Source organism: Lepisosteus platostomus, chromosome 24, assembly GCF_059453375.1.
Source record: "Lepisosteus platostomus isolate fLepPlt1 chromosome 24, fLepPlt1.hap1, whole genome shotgun sequence".
In the NCBI taxonomy this organism is placed as follows: domain Eukaryota; kingdom Metazoa; phylum Chordata; class Actinopteri; order Semionotiformes; family Lepisosteidae; genus Lepisosteus; species Lepisosteus platostomus.
This window is the reverse complement of record NC_142634.1, coordinates 16,616,659-16,632,192: the sequence shown is the minus strand read 5'-3', so window position 1 is coordinate 16,632,192 and position 15,534 is coordinate 16,616,659. Positions and strand designations below refer to the sequence as shown.

At 48.8% G+C, this 15,534-nt stretch overlaps 1 protein-coding gene across 2 annotated transcripts in view; it reads left to right on the top strand.

Moving 5' to 3' along the window:
• Window positions 1-1,091: 1,091 nt before the first annotated feature.
• The window catches only part of naa25 (N-alpha-acetyltransferase 25, NatB auxiliary subunit), a 30,168-nt gene continuing 15,725 nt past the window's right edge, over window positions 1,092-15,534 (top strand). For both annotated transcript variants that reach the window (XM_088617700.1, XM_088617701.1), the window contains exons 1-11: window positions 1,092-1,216; window positions 5,955-6,040; window positions 6,886-7,024; window positions 7,876-7,994; window positions 8,669-8,743; window positions 9,636-9,743; window positions 10,695-10,773; window positions 11,512-11,623; window positions 13,297-13,386; window positions 13,565-13,737; window positions 14,915-15,027. In XM_088617700.1, the coding sequence (XP_088473826.1) occupies window positions 1,126-1,216; window positions 5,955-6,040; window positions 6,886-7,024; window positions 7,876-7,994; window positions 8,669-8,743; window positions 9,636-9,743; window positions 10,695-10,773; window positions 11,512-11,623; window positions 13,297-13,386; window positions 13,565-13,737; window positions 14,915-15,027 (1,185 nt within the window). In that variant the 5' untranslated portion in view covers window positions 1,092-1,125. The remainder of the gene's footprint in view (window positions 1,217-5,954; window positions 6,041-6,885; window positions 7,025-7,875; window positions 7,995-8,668; window positions 8,744-9,635; window positions 9,744-10,694; window positions 10,774-11,511; window positions 11,624-13,296; window positions 13,387-13,564; window positions 13,738-14,914; window positions 15,028-15,534) is intronic.

The following is a 15,534-nucleotide window of genomic DNA, read 5'->3' as shown; positions in this document are numbered from 1 at the left end:
TCAATTCCAGACCTGAGGTGCTGTCTGTGTGGAGTTTGAATGTTCTCCCCCTGTTTACTTGAATTTACTCCAGGCACTCTGGTTTCCTCCCACTGTCCAAAGACATTTGTTAAAGGAGAACTCTGCCATGGACAGGATTCAAACCCCAGGTTCCTGAAGTCATTACTTGTTGTCAACACTAGTTGAGTTACTGCCACTATACTTGTGTGTACTGCGAAGAGGATGCCGTTGAAGATAACAAATAAAAAATAATAGTATATCATAAAATATTCCTTATAAACTAGCCACAGGCATGTCAGGAGCGACGAATAAAAAAAAATAGATTTTGAGCCGGGAAATTCTGCCAGGTTAATATAAATCTACCACACGATGGCGCTAAAGGGCCGGCTTGTCATCCCTCCGCATGAAGATCTGAACCGGGGCCCTTCTCCCTTCAGAAAGCGGGGGACCCTGGTGTCGGGGTGGTGTTTGTGCAGGTGTCAGGCGAATGGCGAATGACGCACCGTGGACGGTTAGCGTCTCCTTACACTTAACAAGCGCTTTGCAGGTCATGGGGATCCCCTCCACCCCCAGTGTGCAGCCCCACCTGGATGAGGCGCCAGTACTCTCCCCACACACCAGCTCTCAGTGGGGAGGAGAGCAGAGTGATGGAGCCAGTTCAGAGAGGGGGGTTATTAGGAGGCCATGATGGGTAAAGACCAGGGGGAAATTTGGCCAGGACACCAGGGTCGTATCATGCCATCTATCACATAAATGTCTCTCTTCGAGTCTTTTGTAAGATGTTATCATTATACCACACAAGACAAATCCCCAATTTTAAATGTACGCAATCTGATTCATTTAAAAGCAACGTAAAAAAAAAGTCAAATCAACCAATCTCAATCGACGTAAGAACCGCACTTAAATGAAATAGCGTTTCTATTTCTATAAATGGAAAGCCTTTCTTTATATATACATATGCATCATAGCGAGCGGGCCTTGTCGGTCAATAAGCGCCTCGCGCCCCTGCCCACCGGCACGGGCCACAGGGCTCCGCTCGCGAGCCGCCAGCCCCGCGCACCGGATGGCTTGTTTTCCTCGTGCACGCTGGCTCTTTAATTCTTTCCGGCCGGGACAGCGCCGCGCATGCGCCGAGCGGACCTCCGATTTCCCCCCATCATGGCGGCGAGGGGCCATGTGCAGGACCCTAACGACAGGAGGCTCAGACCCATTTACGGTAACGATTTGCCGCTGCCGCTAGATAAGAGCCTGGCAGCGAAGCCGGGGTCCGCGGTGGTTCTGCGTGTCCCGGTTCCGGCGCCTCCTGTCGGAGGCAGATCTGTGCGGGCGAAGCGGGACGAGAGCGCTTGCGGGCCGCCAGCCGGCGCCTCGGAGTCGGGTAGTAGCTGCCCGGAATGACAGCGCGCCTTCCCCCGGCTGTACGCGCGGGGCCGGTCGTGGGGACTTCGTGCATGGTGCTCTCAGCCGGGGGTTGGGGTTGGACGGTGCGAGGGGATGGCGTGGTCGGAGAGCGCGGTACTCGCTGCTCACGCCGGGCCAGGCGGACTCGGGGTCCAGCCGTGTGGGGCTGAACGAGTTTGCCGGACCCGGTGCAGAGTAAATCCTCTAATGTCATTGACTGGATCGCCGGCTCGCTAGAGGTGGCGTTGTTTTATGAATGGGTTCAAGCCGCTTCCTTTCAGCCTAGTGATCCTGGTGGTGTTTGACCTGACTTTAAGTGATCGATTGTCCTAATCCGGCGCGGAGTGGGGTGCAGAAGTTGTGTTTTCAACACGTTCATCTTGGGAACGGCACTGCCGTGCAAAAGCTGCCGGCTCTTGCGCTCCTAAGCTTGGTTTACCTTTGCGCATCGTTTCTCGTCGTTCGTTGCGAGCGATCTGACTTTGCAAAGGCCTCTGAGGTCACAGGTGCCACCGTGAAGCGCTGCGACGAAAAGTATTCATTTGAATCCGTGTAGTCTTTCCCTGATAGCGATCCTAAGCGACGCTGTGGAGATTTGCCGGTGCAGATTTGTGTTATTACACGTTTAGCAGTCTCCGAAGAGCCCGTATCCTAACGTGGTGAAATGGTCTTTGACGCGGGGCGCGCTGCTGGACAGCGAACACATCGATGAGATGAACGTTTCTCATCTGCCTCTCGAGGTCGGACGTCACCACCATGCAAGTCCTCAACCGGTTTGTTGTAGTTAGAAACATGAACCACACTTTGAAATACCTCGAAGACTGTCAGCTAGCTTTCCATAGCTGAGACTGAATTCCTTGGGTGCGCAGAGCGGTTTGTCTCCTTTGACAGAAACTTTGGTGGCAGCATTTAACAGCTGAAAGTGTGATGTCTGATATTGTGGATCGTGTGTCGGAAATGGGACCGCACACCGTCCCGTTTTCTAGTGTGAGGTACTGTGTCACTGAAATAATTTCCAGTTTTTGTGTGGGTCCTTTTTCCTTGACTGGTTAACGTGAACTGTCAAAGCACAAAAACAGCACTTGTGTCACCAAATCACACCGTCCACCCCAGTGCAAGATGTGACTGTCATTGTGAGGGAGGAATTGGCGTGTAACGAATGTCTGCTTTTGTGCCTCTGTAAGCTTTCCTGCTTGTGTGGATTCTCTCGGATATATTCGGACCTCCTTCTCAGCTGGGCACGATCAGTGTGTGTGGACACGCCAGGCCAGAAATCGTCAGGAATGTGTTTTCACTCGACGTCGCTTACCGTCGGTGCCGCTGAGCAGCTTTCGCACCGATTCCCTCCTCCTCCGGCTCTCTTACCGACCTTACTGATTGTCAAGTCGGTTTCCTCCGGGATCGGTCACAGATTCACGATAAAGTTATTTATTCCTGTAATTGTATACGTTTCTAAAGTCCGTTATTCCTTGAGGTCCCCAGTCTGCTAGTCCCATGCTCCGTGCCAGAATCCCGGGCTGGTTGAAGCCACAGCTGGTGGGGGTCGAGGGATCAGACTGGCACATTATTGATGGGTTCTCATCAGCAGCAGCTGGGAGGAGGTGTCCCGTCCCGCAGGGTACCTGAGTGCCGCATTGCGTTGCGCTGAAATCCTCTGGTCCCTCTCCGAGGACCTGGTTTGTCTCGTTTGCTGGGCGGCTCAGTGCTGCAGCTCCTGGGGTGCTGTCTGGGTGGAGTTTGTATGTTCTCCCCGTGTTCACTGAGGTTTCCTCCCACAGTCCAGAGACATGCTGGTAGATTAATTGGTATTCTGGGAAAATGGACCTATGTGTGTGTGTGTGTTTGTATTGACCTTGTGTCTGCCCTGTGATAGACTGGCGTCCTGTCCAGGGTGTACCCTGCCTTTAGCCTGTGGCTTGCTGGAATAGGCTCTGGCTCCCCTGCGACCCTGTATTGGATGGAGAAAAAGGAGGTAATGAATAAGGGGAAAGAGATTCCTGATTCATAGGTGCCCACCCCGGCATCCACACATTGATACTAGACGCACACACAGCAGTGTGACCGGACACATGGTGTACCTGCAGCCCTGTGTCGGCCAGTCTGTGAACCTGGGCCCTCTGGCCTTTCCTGCGACACGCCGAGAGCAGCTCTGCACGCCCGTTCCACTTCCGAACCCTTGAGTTGTGTTGCTGCTCCAAGGGGAGCTGGGATTGTGAGGCGTGGGAGCCCTCGTTCTGGGGAGTCACGCTGAAGGGCTACAGCGACACACAGGTCTCCCGTCCCCCACTTTCTGAAACACACGGGTGTCTCTGTCTCGGCACCCTGGGCAGTTCGTTCTTCTGCGTCTTGACTTTGTTTTACAGTGCGATCTCACTGGTGTTTGTGGGGCCCGTCTGGATTTTGGCCAGTCTTATTTCAGTCCTGTGTCTCCTGCTGATGAGATGGTTTTTCCTGCCGTTGGCTATGTGCTGATTGTGTTGTACGTGAGAAGGGAGAAAGCAGGTGTATCATCATTCTAGCCGGTGGCTGAGTAACAAAAAACCCGAAGATCTGATCAGACTGACAGTGCGGGACAGGTTAGCAAGTGTTTTGACGTAAACTTGTTATTTTGCCAAATAACATCCATTTGAGTTTGTTTTTTTTTTATTTTTTTAAAGGGTTTTTTGGCTGGATATATTTTGGAAGCCTATAGTTCTGATCCTGCAGTTGTAGGAGTTCCTGGAATTGTCTCCTTTTCTTCTGCTGCAGGTTTGGAGAAACCTTATTTTTCTTTCAGGGATGTGAAAGTTCCGCAGTCCACGCTGAAAGGGGACGAAAGAAGTCTAATTTTTAATAAACTGCAGCAGTTTGTTAGTATGAATTAGCAGGACAATGTCGGAATGAGCAGAGAGATGATGCACGTCGTCAGCCGTGTCTGCGCTGTTAAATCTGGCCTTCAGCTGCTGTTAAGTGACAACAAGGCCTTTGGCTCCGGATTCCCTCCGTCCCCCACAGGGGACGACAAGGACATTCACGAAGCAGAGGTCGGCCATTATATTTAGGAGGCATCGCTCAGTCGGGAAGGAAGCTGGGAAGGCAGCAGTCGCTGGCAGCTGTGCTGTGTCCAGACCTGGTGCCTTCCCTTGCCATCCGCCTGTCCATTGTCTAGCCATGGTCGAGGGGGACGCACACAGCGCCCCAGGTCTGGATCCGAACCCAGGGCCCCAGCGCTGTGAGGCAGCAATGCTGACCACATTTGAAACAGGACACCTTTAATACAGGGCTTCTCTAACACCTTGCTCTTATCATAAGGCAGACCCAGTTCAGAGAAAGCTGTTTACACAGAGAGGTGACAATGGGCAAAAGGGAAAAGTTCATTTAATTTAATAAGCTTCAACAGCACTTCAGCACAGACTGAACACTAGGCGTAAAACCCAGAACACACAAACATTATTTGCTGTGTAAATGTAATGAACCTTTTTCGGACAAGAAAGGGCTTACAAGACGACCACCGTGTTAAGAACAGATACACCTCTGGAGGAACGGGACCCGTCCTGCTTGACAACCAGGTGTCTCACTCACTGTGCACGTGTGAATTTTGGAAACATCATGGATGGGCTGCGCCCTTCCTTCGAGATTATTCCACAGCACGCGGGCCTGAAGTTGCCACACTTTCAGAGACTGAAAGGATGAGTTGTTGTTTTTTAATTTGTGACCGTTTATACGTCGTTTATCATTTGAAGTGTTATGCACCAGATTCCGACAAGAGCCGCCCTTACACACTGGTACATGATGCCAGACGTGTTCAGCATGTCCTCCTCTGTTCAGTCCCAGTCCAGTTCAGTGCTGGAAGAGAGCCAGGGGCAACTGAGCACAATTCCCGCATAGCTGCTGTCTTACAATCCTCAAAATGTTTTGTTTGTCCACATTGCATTTTCAGTCTCGCTTGTCAGTGCTGTCCACGCCAGGCCTCCTGTGGGTTTGGGTTAAATCAGTCTGAAAGAGTGGTGTCAGCTGTACTGGCTTTGCTACCATCCTGACTTTCACCAGAGAGAAAGAACACTTTCGTACACTGGCATCTGGAATGATGGCTGTTGTGTTTTTTTCAGGGTTATCAGCTCTTTTTGGAATTTCAGATTGTGCCCTATTTAATAAGTGCTCATTTGGGAGTCTGCTTGTGGTCTTTTCAACAGCGAAGAAAATGCAGGTGAACAAAACGCTGAAGTACTTTGCCATTGCTTGGGTCTCAGTTGGAAATCCTTGGACCCCCTCTGGTTTGGAGTACGTTCAGATTTCAGATGAACGCTTTGATACTTTCGACTGAGGCAGCAGTCGGGGAACCTTGTGTTTTGTCTTGTGCGCAGACAAGAAGGCTCATAGAATAAACCGAGGTGAAAATATTTCTTCATCTTTTACTGGAGCATTCCTAGAGATGACTAGTTTAAATCACTAATGTAAGTGTAATGTCCGTGTTTAACAACTAAGGTGTTTCGCGTTGGGGTGTTTTGTCAGGCTGGCTCTAGGACTTGCCCAGGAAGCGGTGTCATTGCTGACATCATGTGCTTTCCTTTCAGATTACCTGGATAATGGCAATAACAAGATGGCTATCCAGCAGGCCGACAAACTGCTGAAGAAGCACAAGGACCTTCACTGCGCCAAGGTGGGTGAACAGACCTCCGCGCACGTGTGCTCTAGAAAGATGGGCATCCATCGTGAAATACCAGCCTTCCTTCATTCATGTGCGCTAGGAACATCTGTGATACACATGAGCTAGCTGGCATATGGAGTTTGAGTCGGCTCCATTCTGTGCTTGGGTTTTGTCACTGCTGTAATATCTGTCTGTGATGTGGCAGAATCCTTTTTCTCGACCACTCACTCCGGTTGACGCCAGCAGCACTGGGCATGGTTGAGGGATGAGCCATGTGCTGTACTCTTTTTCCAGCTGTCCCAGGAAAGACTTTCCTGAAATTGCCAGGATCAGACAGCAGGCCCACAGCTCCAACACGTCCGATGCGTGTCAGAGTAGTGACCGTGTGAATTCCCTACAGATGCGAAAGACATGTGATTCCTGTTTTGATAGCGCAGTGTGATTTGTATCCTATCATTTCTCTGGAGAGGTGAAGAATTTTTATATAATTAATAATTTATAATAATTCCTTACGCTTATATAGCGCCTTTCAGGACACTCCACTCAAAGCACTCTTAACACCTCTTCCAGCTGCAACCTTTTTTCCCAGGAGGTCTCCTATACAGGTACTGACCAGGCTCACACCTGCTGGGCTTCAGTGGGCTGCCAGCTGGGAGCTGCAGGGTGATATGGCTGCTGGCCATACATCCATGTGGCCCTGTTGAACCTGTTGACTTTGTGGGATTCTATAGGAAACAGCTTGTGTGATGAGATTTCCTGGATCGTTGGGCTACTGGCAACGCAGCAAGGCTGAATAGGTCATCGTTCTTCTGCTGAAAAGACACTCATGCCTCTCTGTGCGCGGACACTCTCCCCAGGTCCTGAAGGCAATCGGCTTACAACGCACCGGCAGGCAGGATGAGGCCTTCACTTTGGCGCAGGAAGTAGCAGTGCTCGAGCCCACCGATGACAACTCCCTGCAAGCGCTGACCATCCTGTACAGAGAGATGCACAGGCGTGAGTGACCCCCTACTGCACCCGGTCATTGAATGAGCTCATCCTGTGAAGGACTGGTGTCCTGTCCAGGGTGTGGCCCTGTCTTTTGTCCTGTGAAGGACTGGCGTCCTGTCTAGGGTGTGCTCCTGCGTTGTGCCCAGATGAACAGAATTTTCAATGAGTTCATTAACATGCATTGGGTTGAAAAAGTAATTATCAGCAGAGACAGATAGGAGACCTAGAGGCAGACACACCCATTACCATGATCATTTTAGATCATTTGTGAGTTGATGTATTACAATACACTAGCTATGTTAGGTGATTTAAAAAGGGACATTCTGCAGATTTATAGAATGGTGGCTGTCAGTGGAAGTGGCTGCATCCATTATATACTCTGGTAAGAAAACGTTTGTGAATGCTTTCTCCCAAAAATATCAGTGAATTGAAGAAGTTGTATCAAGAGGCATGGGCCAGGGTATCTCTAAACCGAAGTGCAGGACGGATCAGCAGCTGCAGGAAACATTGGGTTGAGCTCATTGCTGCTAAAAGAGGTTCTACCAGTTACTAAATCTAAAGGTTCAGATACTTTTTCCAGCATTAGACACTGAATTTTTGAACAATGTGTTCAATATAGACATGAAAAAGTACAGTTGTTTGGGTGTGATTTGCTTAATCAGATTGTGTTTATCTAATATTATGACTCGGATGAAGATCAGATCACACTTCAGGTGCAACTCGTAGAGGAATAGAGATGATGCCAGAGCGTTCACATACTCTTTGTCTCACAGCTGTATATTATATACATCTTTCCTCACTGTTGGTGGCATATTTCTTGGTGGAACGTGTCCCAGGATGGCGTTTTCCTCTTGCAGCGGAGCTGGTGACCAAGCTGTACGAGGCCGCGGTGAAGAAGGTGCCCAGCAGCGAGGAGTACCACTCCCACCTGTTCATGGCCTACGCGCGGGTCGGGGAGTACAAGAAGATGCAGCAGGTGAGTTTGCTCTCGCCCCTGCCCAGACCGAGGAGCCACGCGCGTGTCTCCAGTCCTCGTCACATGGTTACAGCCGGTCCTATCTGAATGCGGTTTCACGGACGAGAAAGAATTGCTTTCGCTCAGAGCTTCTCAACGAAAAGGGCGTCGCGGTGCTGCGCATGTAGGAAGGGAGCCCCTTCATCCAGCCCTGAAGCACAGCGCCATGTGGCAGCTGCACAGCGGTCTGCTGGAGATACAGGAAGTTACACCTCCCTGAGAAGTTAAAGCCCTGCTCTTGTGAACAGGCCCATGGGGTCCTTCTTCACCAGTTAGTCAGGACATCTTGGACATGGATTTCTTAATCTTCTCCTACACCACAAGGACTCTTAAGGGTGAAGTAAAACATATCCTGGAAAGTAACGGGGAACCTGACAATGAAATGGGAGTCACTGACGTACTAAATGAGTATTTCACTCTTGTGTGCATTGAAGAAGAAATCGACAGCAGACCTGCATCATTATTTATTTGCATAGTCTTACAATAGAAGATGCAGATATTTTTGAGCACTAGAAGCACTCAAAATTTAAAAATAAATTCATATATCCCCTGGCCTTGATATTATTTTTTTAGCTGTACCCAATTGCAAAAGGGGAATTTTTCCATGTGTAATCGTGCATCTTATTTTTTCTCAGGCTGGAATGGCACTTTATAAAATTGTTCCCAAAAATCCCTACTACTTCTGGTCTGTGATGAGCTTGGTGATGCAGGTAAGTGTGCAGTTGTCTTGGTTGCAGATTAAAAAAATATAAGGTTACTCACTTCGGAGATTGTGTAATTCTCAAAGTTAAAGTAAAGTTGTAGATATTTGAAAAAATGACTTCATCGTGTTGGAGCTGACAAACTGGGCTCTAGAAGACTAACAGACTGTGACTGTGATGTTGGAGCTCACACACTGGGCTCTAGCAGACTGTGACCATGGTGTGGAAACTGACCCCCAACTTTGAAGGTCTTTGAATCACTAACAAACAAGATGGTATCTGTAACTTTTCTCTTAATTGGATTGGAATTTCTTCTAGTTCTCACAACAGGTTGGTTGTTATTGTGTCTTGGCATGAATCTCTTTCTAAATTTCAATTGAAACTGAAGTTAACATAGAAAAAAAAAAGTTCCTTAGACACACGGCCAATTGAGCAGATGGCTTGGAGTGGTGAGTGAGCCCTGTAATCTGCACATCTCCAGCTGGAGCCTGGGCTGTGTCAGCTAGCTGTGACCAGGATTTCCCAAGTGATGACACACAGTGACCCGGAATAGGCAGACTTGTCAGCCAGGCTATATCCTGGCCTCATGAGCTTTCAGTGTCATGAGTGAATATTCCAGCACTCCTGAAATCTGTACTACTGTGTCTTTTGTAAAATGCATCGTTTCAATGAATCATATTGATTAGCGGATAGTGATTCTGCTTTGTAGAGGAAATGAAGCTGGTTCTCTTCATTTCGTCTCTCCTGGCTTTTATTTAATTCGTTGGGATGTTTTATTTCAGAAGACTGCACAGGTGACATGAAGCAAAGTCTTCACGGTTTCCAGGTCATTTTTGTCGCAGGCGGATACTGACAGGGACTCGGTTTCGCGTCTTACCTGCGCTCTCGGTTGCTCTGCCAGGCCATCTCAGCGGAGGACGAGAAGCTGTCCAAGACCATGTTCCTGCCGCTAGCGGAGAGGATGGTGGAGAAGATGGTGAAGGAGGAGAAGATAGAGGCCGAGGCTGAGGTGAGTCCCTGCATGGTGCCCGAGGGAGAAAGAGCGAGTCACACTTTGAAAGACATCGAAGGGCCGCCTGAGTTCAGGAGACAGACCTTCACACATCCGGTTCTGTGTAAAAGTGTGCGCCTCCTTTTAGATGATCTGAAATCATGCATATTCTGCCCAGGGCATGTTACCAGAGCTTCAGGTGGTTCCTATTGGTATGTAAAAGAAGTCTGAGTGAACAAGTAATGCCAAACTTTCAAGCTTATTTAATTTATTTAGTAAACTGAGTCATCCAACGTCCAGTGTCCATGTATGAAGAGGTTAAAGGTCCCTCTAGATTCGGTGGCTTGTTGCAGCACATTGAGCTTCAATAACCACTAACAAATGCTTCCTGTAATTCTCTTGCATCACTGTGTAGGAGTTCTGGCCCTTTTCTCCATGCCGAACTGCTGTAACCCAGTGACATTTGAGGCTTTAGTAGCATGAAGTGCTTGTCTCGGGTTCAGCCACAACATTTCTGTGGGGAGCTGTAGATGATCCAGCCGGGCAGTACTGGGGTACCAGGTTTACACCTGTCTTCCTAGCAGTCCCAGTGTGGGCAGAGAATAGCTTTCACATTGCTTGGGATTGAAAAGACTTTCACTAGCTTCCAGAGAAGATGTTAAGAACATGTTGTGACTGGATTGACTTATCCAGTGACTGTGACTCCTCATTAACGTTTGCCAATTGCAGCTGTATTATCTGTGTCAGCTGACTTGCTTATTTTAAAATCTGAGGACAGGCAGCCTTTCTTTACACATAGGGTTATGGGAGTATAGAACAAGCTGTCCAGCCATGCTGCTGAAGCCAATATCTACCTTTCTTCTAGAAACAGCTGGATGAAATACTTGGATCAATAAGCTACTAACTATCAAACAGGCTAGATGGGCCAGACGGCCTCGTTTCTAACCTTTCTGGTGTTCTTGGGCGCAGGTCCAGCTATACTTCATGATCCTGGAGAGACTGGGCAAGTATGTGGAGGCCCTGGAGGTGGTGAGGGGGCAGCTGGGAGGTGAGGACTGAGCACTGAGCCGTGGGCTGACTTCACAGCCATGTGCTGTGAATCACAGTAGAGCAGGGGGCAGGCCTGTACCTAAAGGGGAACTGCGGTCCCCGTTTCTCAGACTGGTTATTAAATCTCGGTAGCAAAATCAATTCATTTTACAATAATTGATAAATTTCGAATTGAGCACAAAACCGTGAGCTTTGTGCAAGTACTGTAAGTCTCCCTGTAGTCTCAAGCTTGCATTTGAAATGTGACGATATATGGCCCTTCCTGATCACTAGTCTCTGTCAGTGACCCACTGGTTGGATCTGTGACGCAGTGCATGGTGGTAAGAACTCTGCTATCCGGGCGTAACGTCTCCTAATCTAAATCACGTGCAGCAGCTTTGTCTACAAGAAGAATTTTTAATGTTAGATTCTGCTCTTCACAATATATTTCATTTCCAAATGAAACAAAAAAAAATCCAAGAACCACCTACCCTGCTGGCTTCCGGGGTCTTGAAAAATGCTGGAAATGAGTTGAATTTTTCCGTCAAGTTCGTTCACACGTGTGAAACGACGTGTTGTAGGGCCACTTAGATCGGGGGCCCCTGGACTGGCAGCCAGAGTGAAGGCACTGACGCTGCTGAGTTCTGTTCATGGGAGTTTCTTGGGGGCGGTGGTGGAGCTCTGGTAGTTGAGTTGAGCGTCTCCGCGGGTGTGGCGCGTGGTGCCGTTGTAACCCCCTGCTCCCGCTGTCTTCCAGAGAAGCTGACGAGCGAGCTGCAGAGCCGAGAGAGCAAGTGCATGTCTCTCTACAGGAAGCTGGACCGCTGGCCGGAGTGCAACGCCCTCTCCCGGAAGCTGCTCCTGAACAAGTGAGCCACACTCGCCGCCCCGCGCACATCCGCAAAAGGGTTTTGGCACAGAAGTAGAAGACTCACATAGTTTCACTTGCAGCGTATAGTAGGGTCCTGACATCCGCGAGGGTTCAGTGCAGAGAGCTGTCTGGAATAGCCAATAGTCCTCCCCTCTACTGTTGCTTAATGTGATGCAGTGCGTAGTCTGTGTGGTTAAAAGACATAAATACCCTCCCCTATATGATAATTAAAGTATAAATGCATTGGCGTTAAGTTAATTAAAATAACATTGATCAACTTAACGAAACAACAGTCATTACATACATATAGTATTCAGTTAACCCTGAACCCCTCCTCTGTGTTCAGCCCCCATGATGAGCACACCCATCCCCATGTGGTCATGATGTTGTAAGAGCTTCCTCACAATACTAGCACATTTAGATGACGGTCAGGATGGGCTCACTCACTAGCTGGGCTCCGATGCTAGTCAGGTGGGCCGCTAATTGGAAAGTGTCTTGAAATGAGTGCTGGGAAGGTCTAAGGCACTGTTCACAAACACTCCCCGATACTCCAGTTAGATTGAAGGGTTACATCGTGGGAGCTGCTGGGGGATTCTGTTTTTCGAACGTTCTCGCGTAGAATGTGGCGAATCCGCAGCTTTACACAGCAGGCGTCGTTTTCTGAATTTGCAGGTTTTGCAGACAGCCTGCTGGTTTTGGACCCGGATATTTGCCTGCGGAAAAGTAACAGTCCCTTCATGTGTTATTTCTAGCCTATCTTGCCATAGTGCTGAGTCACCGAAGACTTGTGAAGCATAGTGTGGAGTAGTTCCTCAAAGCTTTGTCATGTCCATTCATGCACATGCTTGCTTACATTTGTTTCTTTATTTTAGCAGTGTATGGTATTCTGGTGTGCCATTTAATGTGTCCTGTTTGTGTCCGTATAACCCGTATCGAGGCTTCGGTAGATCACTCATTTAAACACTGCAGATCTGAGCAGAAGTGACAATAAGAGCGCCTCTGTTGCAGTAACTCCCTCACTGAGGAGTTAATTTGTTTCTAGAGTTGCATCCTTTTGGGAATCAGCCAAGGTCTGAACTCCTGACGCCACACAGCTCGGTCTGTTGGGAACCAGCACCATAACAGCTCCAGCCGTTAGAAGTCTGTTGTTCATCTGTACCGTACCTCCTCGTTTGGGTCTTGTAATATTTAACAGCTCGCGCATCATGTGCTGCTTTTCAGGCAAAAGTCTTGGTCTGCAGTTTTCTCACATCCCACCTCCCTGTCATTTTTTTTTTTCCTTCCCTTTTTTAAGAACATCAACGCAGCTGCCAGAATATTCCTTTGTATTCCGGATCTGACGTTAGTTGACCATTCACTAAAACAGTGCAGATTCAATGACGCCATACTGCTCAGACTGTACCGGGAACAAGCACCTTAACTGGTTTAACAGTTTATACGTCCTGTAGACTTTAGAAAGCTGGTCTGGTGCCAGTTGGTCGTTACTGGTGGAACGTGTCTGGCTCTTCAACATCTGTAGCGGTCCTAACTCTTCTCCGTCCTTCCCTGTAACGCGGCGAGTTTGGATCGGTGCGTTTGCTCCACATTTCCACCACAGCATGTAAACGTTTCCCCCTAGTCTTACCGGTGGAAGCAGACCACTGCAACAGCCTGTTGCCCTTCCTCTTTCAGCCCAGACGACTGGCAGTTCTACCTTTCGTACTTCGATTCTCTCTTCCACGTCATTGACGAGTCCTGGTCGCCGCCTGAAGTGGGAGATCAGTGAGTAGCGTTTACGGAGATCTTACTGTCTAATGCTGGAGCGCGGGCACATGTAAAGGTACTGGATAAATCCCCAGAAGCCTTTAAGGGATATTAATTGCAAAGCGTGGCCTTCAGGAGGGGGGGGTGTGTGAAAGGCGGGCGTGGGGGCCCTAACGCTGGCTCTCCCGTGCCCCAGCTCGGCGGAGGGGGAGGTGGAGTCCTCGGTGGCTCAGGCGATCCGCTTCGTGGAGGACCGGATCCGCGCCGAGGAGGCGCGGGGGGCGCGGCAGCGGCGCGGCCCGTTCCTGGCCCGGCTGGAGCTGATCCGCCGGCTGCGGCAGAGGGCCGACCCGGAGGAGACCCAGCTAGGTAGCCGGCTCGTCGCCTCCGTCTCCGCGTTTCGGCCCCGCGTCCTCGGGGCGCAGCATCGCCATCGTGCCATCGTTTCTCTCCTGCTTTTCCCTTCGCGGCAGTAGGGTTCTGCAGAGTTCACATAGCTGTGTACAGACAGTGGTTATATATCGCAGTGCCACTTCCATGAAACGGGCCTGGTTATACCGCAGTTTCAGACATACCGCCAGTCCTGTCGTGTTCCCCAGTGCAGGTATGTTTCATTTCTGTGCAGTATAAACGATTCCACTACGAGGGGGTTTGTTAGGTTCGCTAGTGTTTCTGTTGAGTGGTGGCACTTCCTGCAGAAGCAGCAGCTTCCCAGTATCCTTTTCAGCTGACGCAAGGGGCGCACGCAGACGTGGCTCGTGTACCCCGAGCAGGTGCCCCCTGTGCTCGGAAGGGCTGCAGTCGTGAGCCCCAGCAGAAGCTGATCTGAAGCAGCTGAAGAGCTGACTGAGTTGATAGTTGCGTTTAAAAGGCTAGTTTATTCCGCAAGTGTGGAATTCCGGAGGGAAGGATACGCCAGAGGATGAAAGGAAAAGAACAATTCTTGTCATTCGTGGGGCAGCAAAGAAGGAAAAAAAACAGGAATGCAAATCACTGAAATGTAACTAATGCTGTTTACTCATCTAAGAAAGAGGTTCAGGACAATTTCACATACAACAGGGGTGTTAAAGCCGTACCCTGACGTCCTACATTTTAATGGTTTTGCAATGTAGCTCCCTGTCAGCATTTCTCACATCTTTTTAATGACGGCAGCGTCTGACTCATCAAGCTGAGATCAGTATGAGAACACCAGCGTTGTGTTTGGTTGTCGTATTGTTTGCACATGTGCATGTGATGCAAGGCTAGTTTAAGGAGCTTAAACATTTTTAAAAGGCGGTGAAAGAAAGGTTTTGATTTAAAGCTCGCTGACCTAGAAAGCTCGTTTATGAATTCAGCGAACCCAGTGAATGACGTCTCCTCAGATAGAAAGGCATGTTTGTTTTCTCTCTTTAAGGTTTTGTGACGAGGTCAGAATTGTGAGCTCGTTCTTAATTTGAACTGTTTAATGGAGCCTGCGATTTCTCTTCGTTTTGACCGATGAAACGTTATCGGTCAACTGAAGTGTCTGCATGACTGAAGCTGCATTGTTGGCTGTCTTTTCCCCCAGGAGATCCTTTGGAGCTCATGTTCCAGTACTTTGTGAAATTTGGAGACAAACCCTGCTGTATCTCGGACCTCAGGATATTTCTGGACCTCTTGATTCCTGCCCAGCATGTACAGGTAGACTGACTCCTAATGGGAGTTCATAGATCATGAGAACGGACATGCCACCCATTCCTAATATAAGGATATAAGACGCATTGTAGTCAAGAGGAGGCCATTGGTCTAATTTTGCGCTTTTGGACGTGGGAGCTACGATGCAGTAGAATAAATGAATCTGCTCCTTTAATAAAATAGGTTGACACTAAAGTTAACGATCTAAGAATTCTATCAAGCCAAGCCTTAAAGGCCTGTCGGTGTATTATTACATTTCTTTGCTTGTCAGGATCTGTGATTTTGTCATCTCGTTTGTTGGTTTTTATTCAAAATGTGCTGGAGAGCAGTTGTAATGCAATTTATAATGCAGTGCTTTGTTCAAATACCTGTATCTAATCACTTGGAACATCAGTCTGGATCTGTGAGCAGTCCTCTGACATTTCAGTTTTGAACACTGCTTGAGAAGAAGGATGCACACACTGTATAATACTCACAGTACACGCGTGGTCACATTCACTGTATCAATAGCAC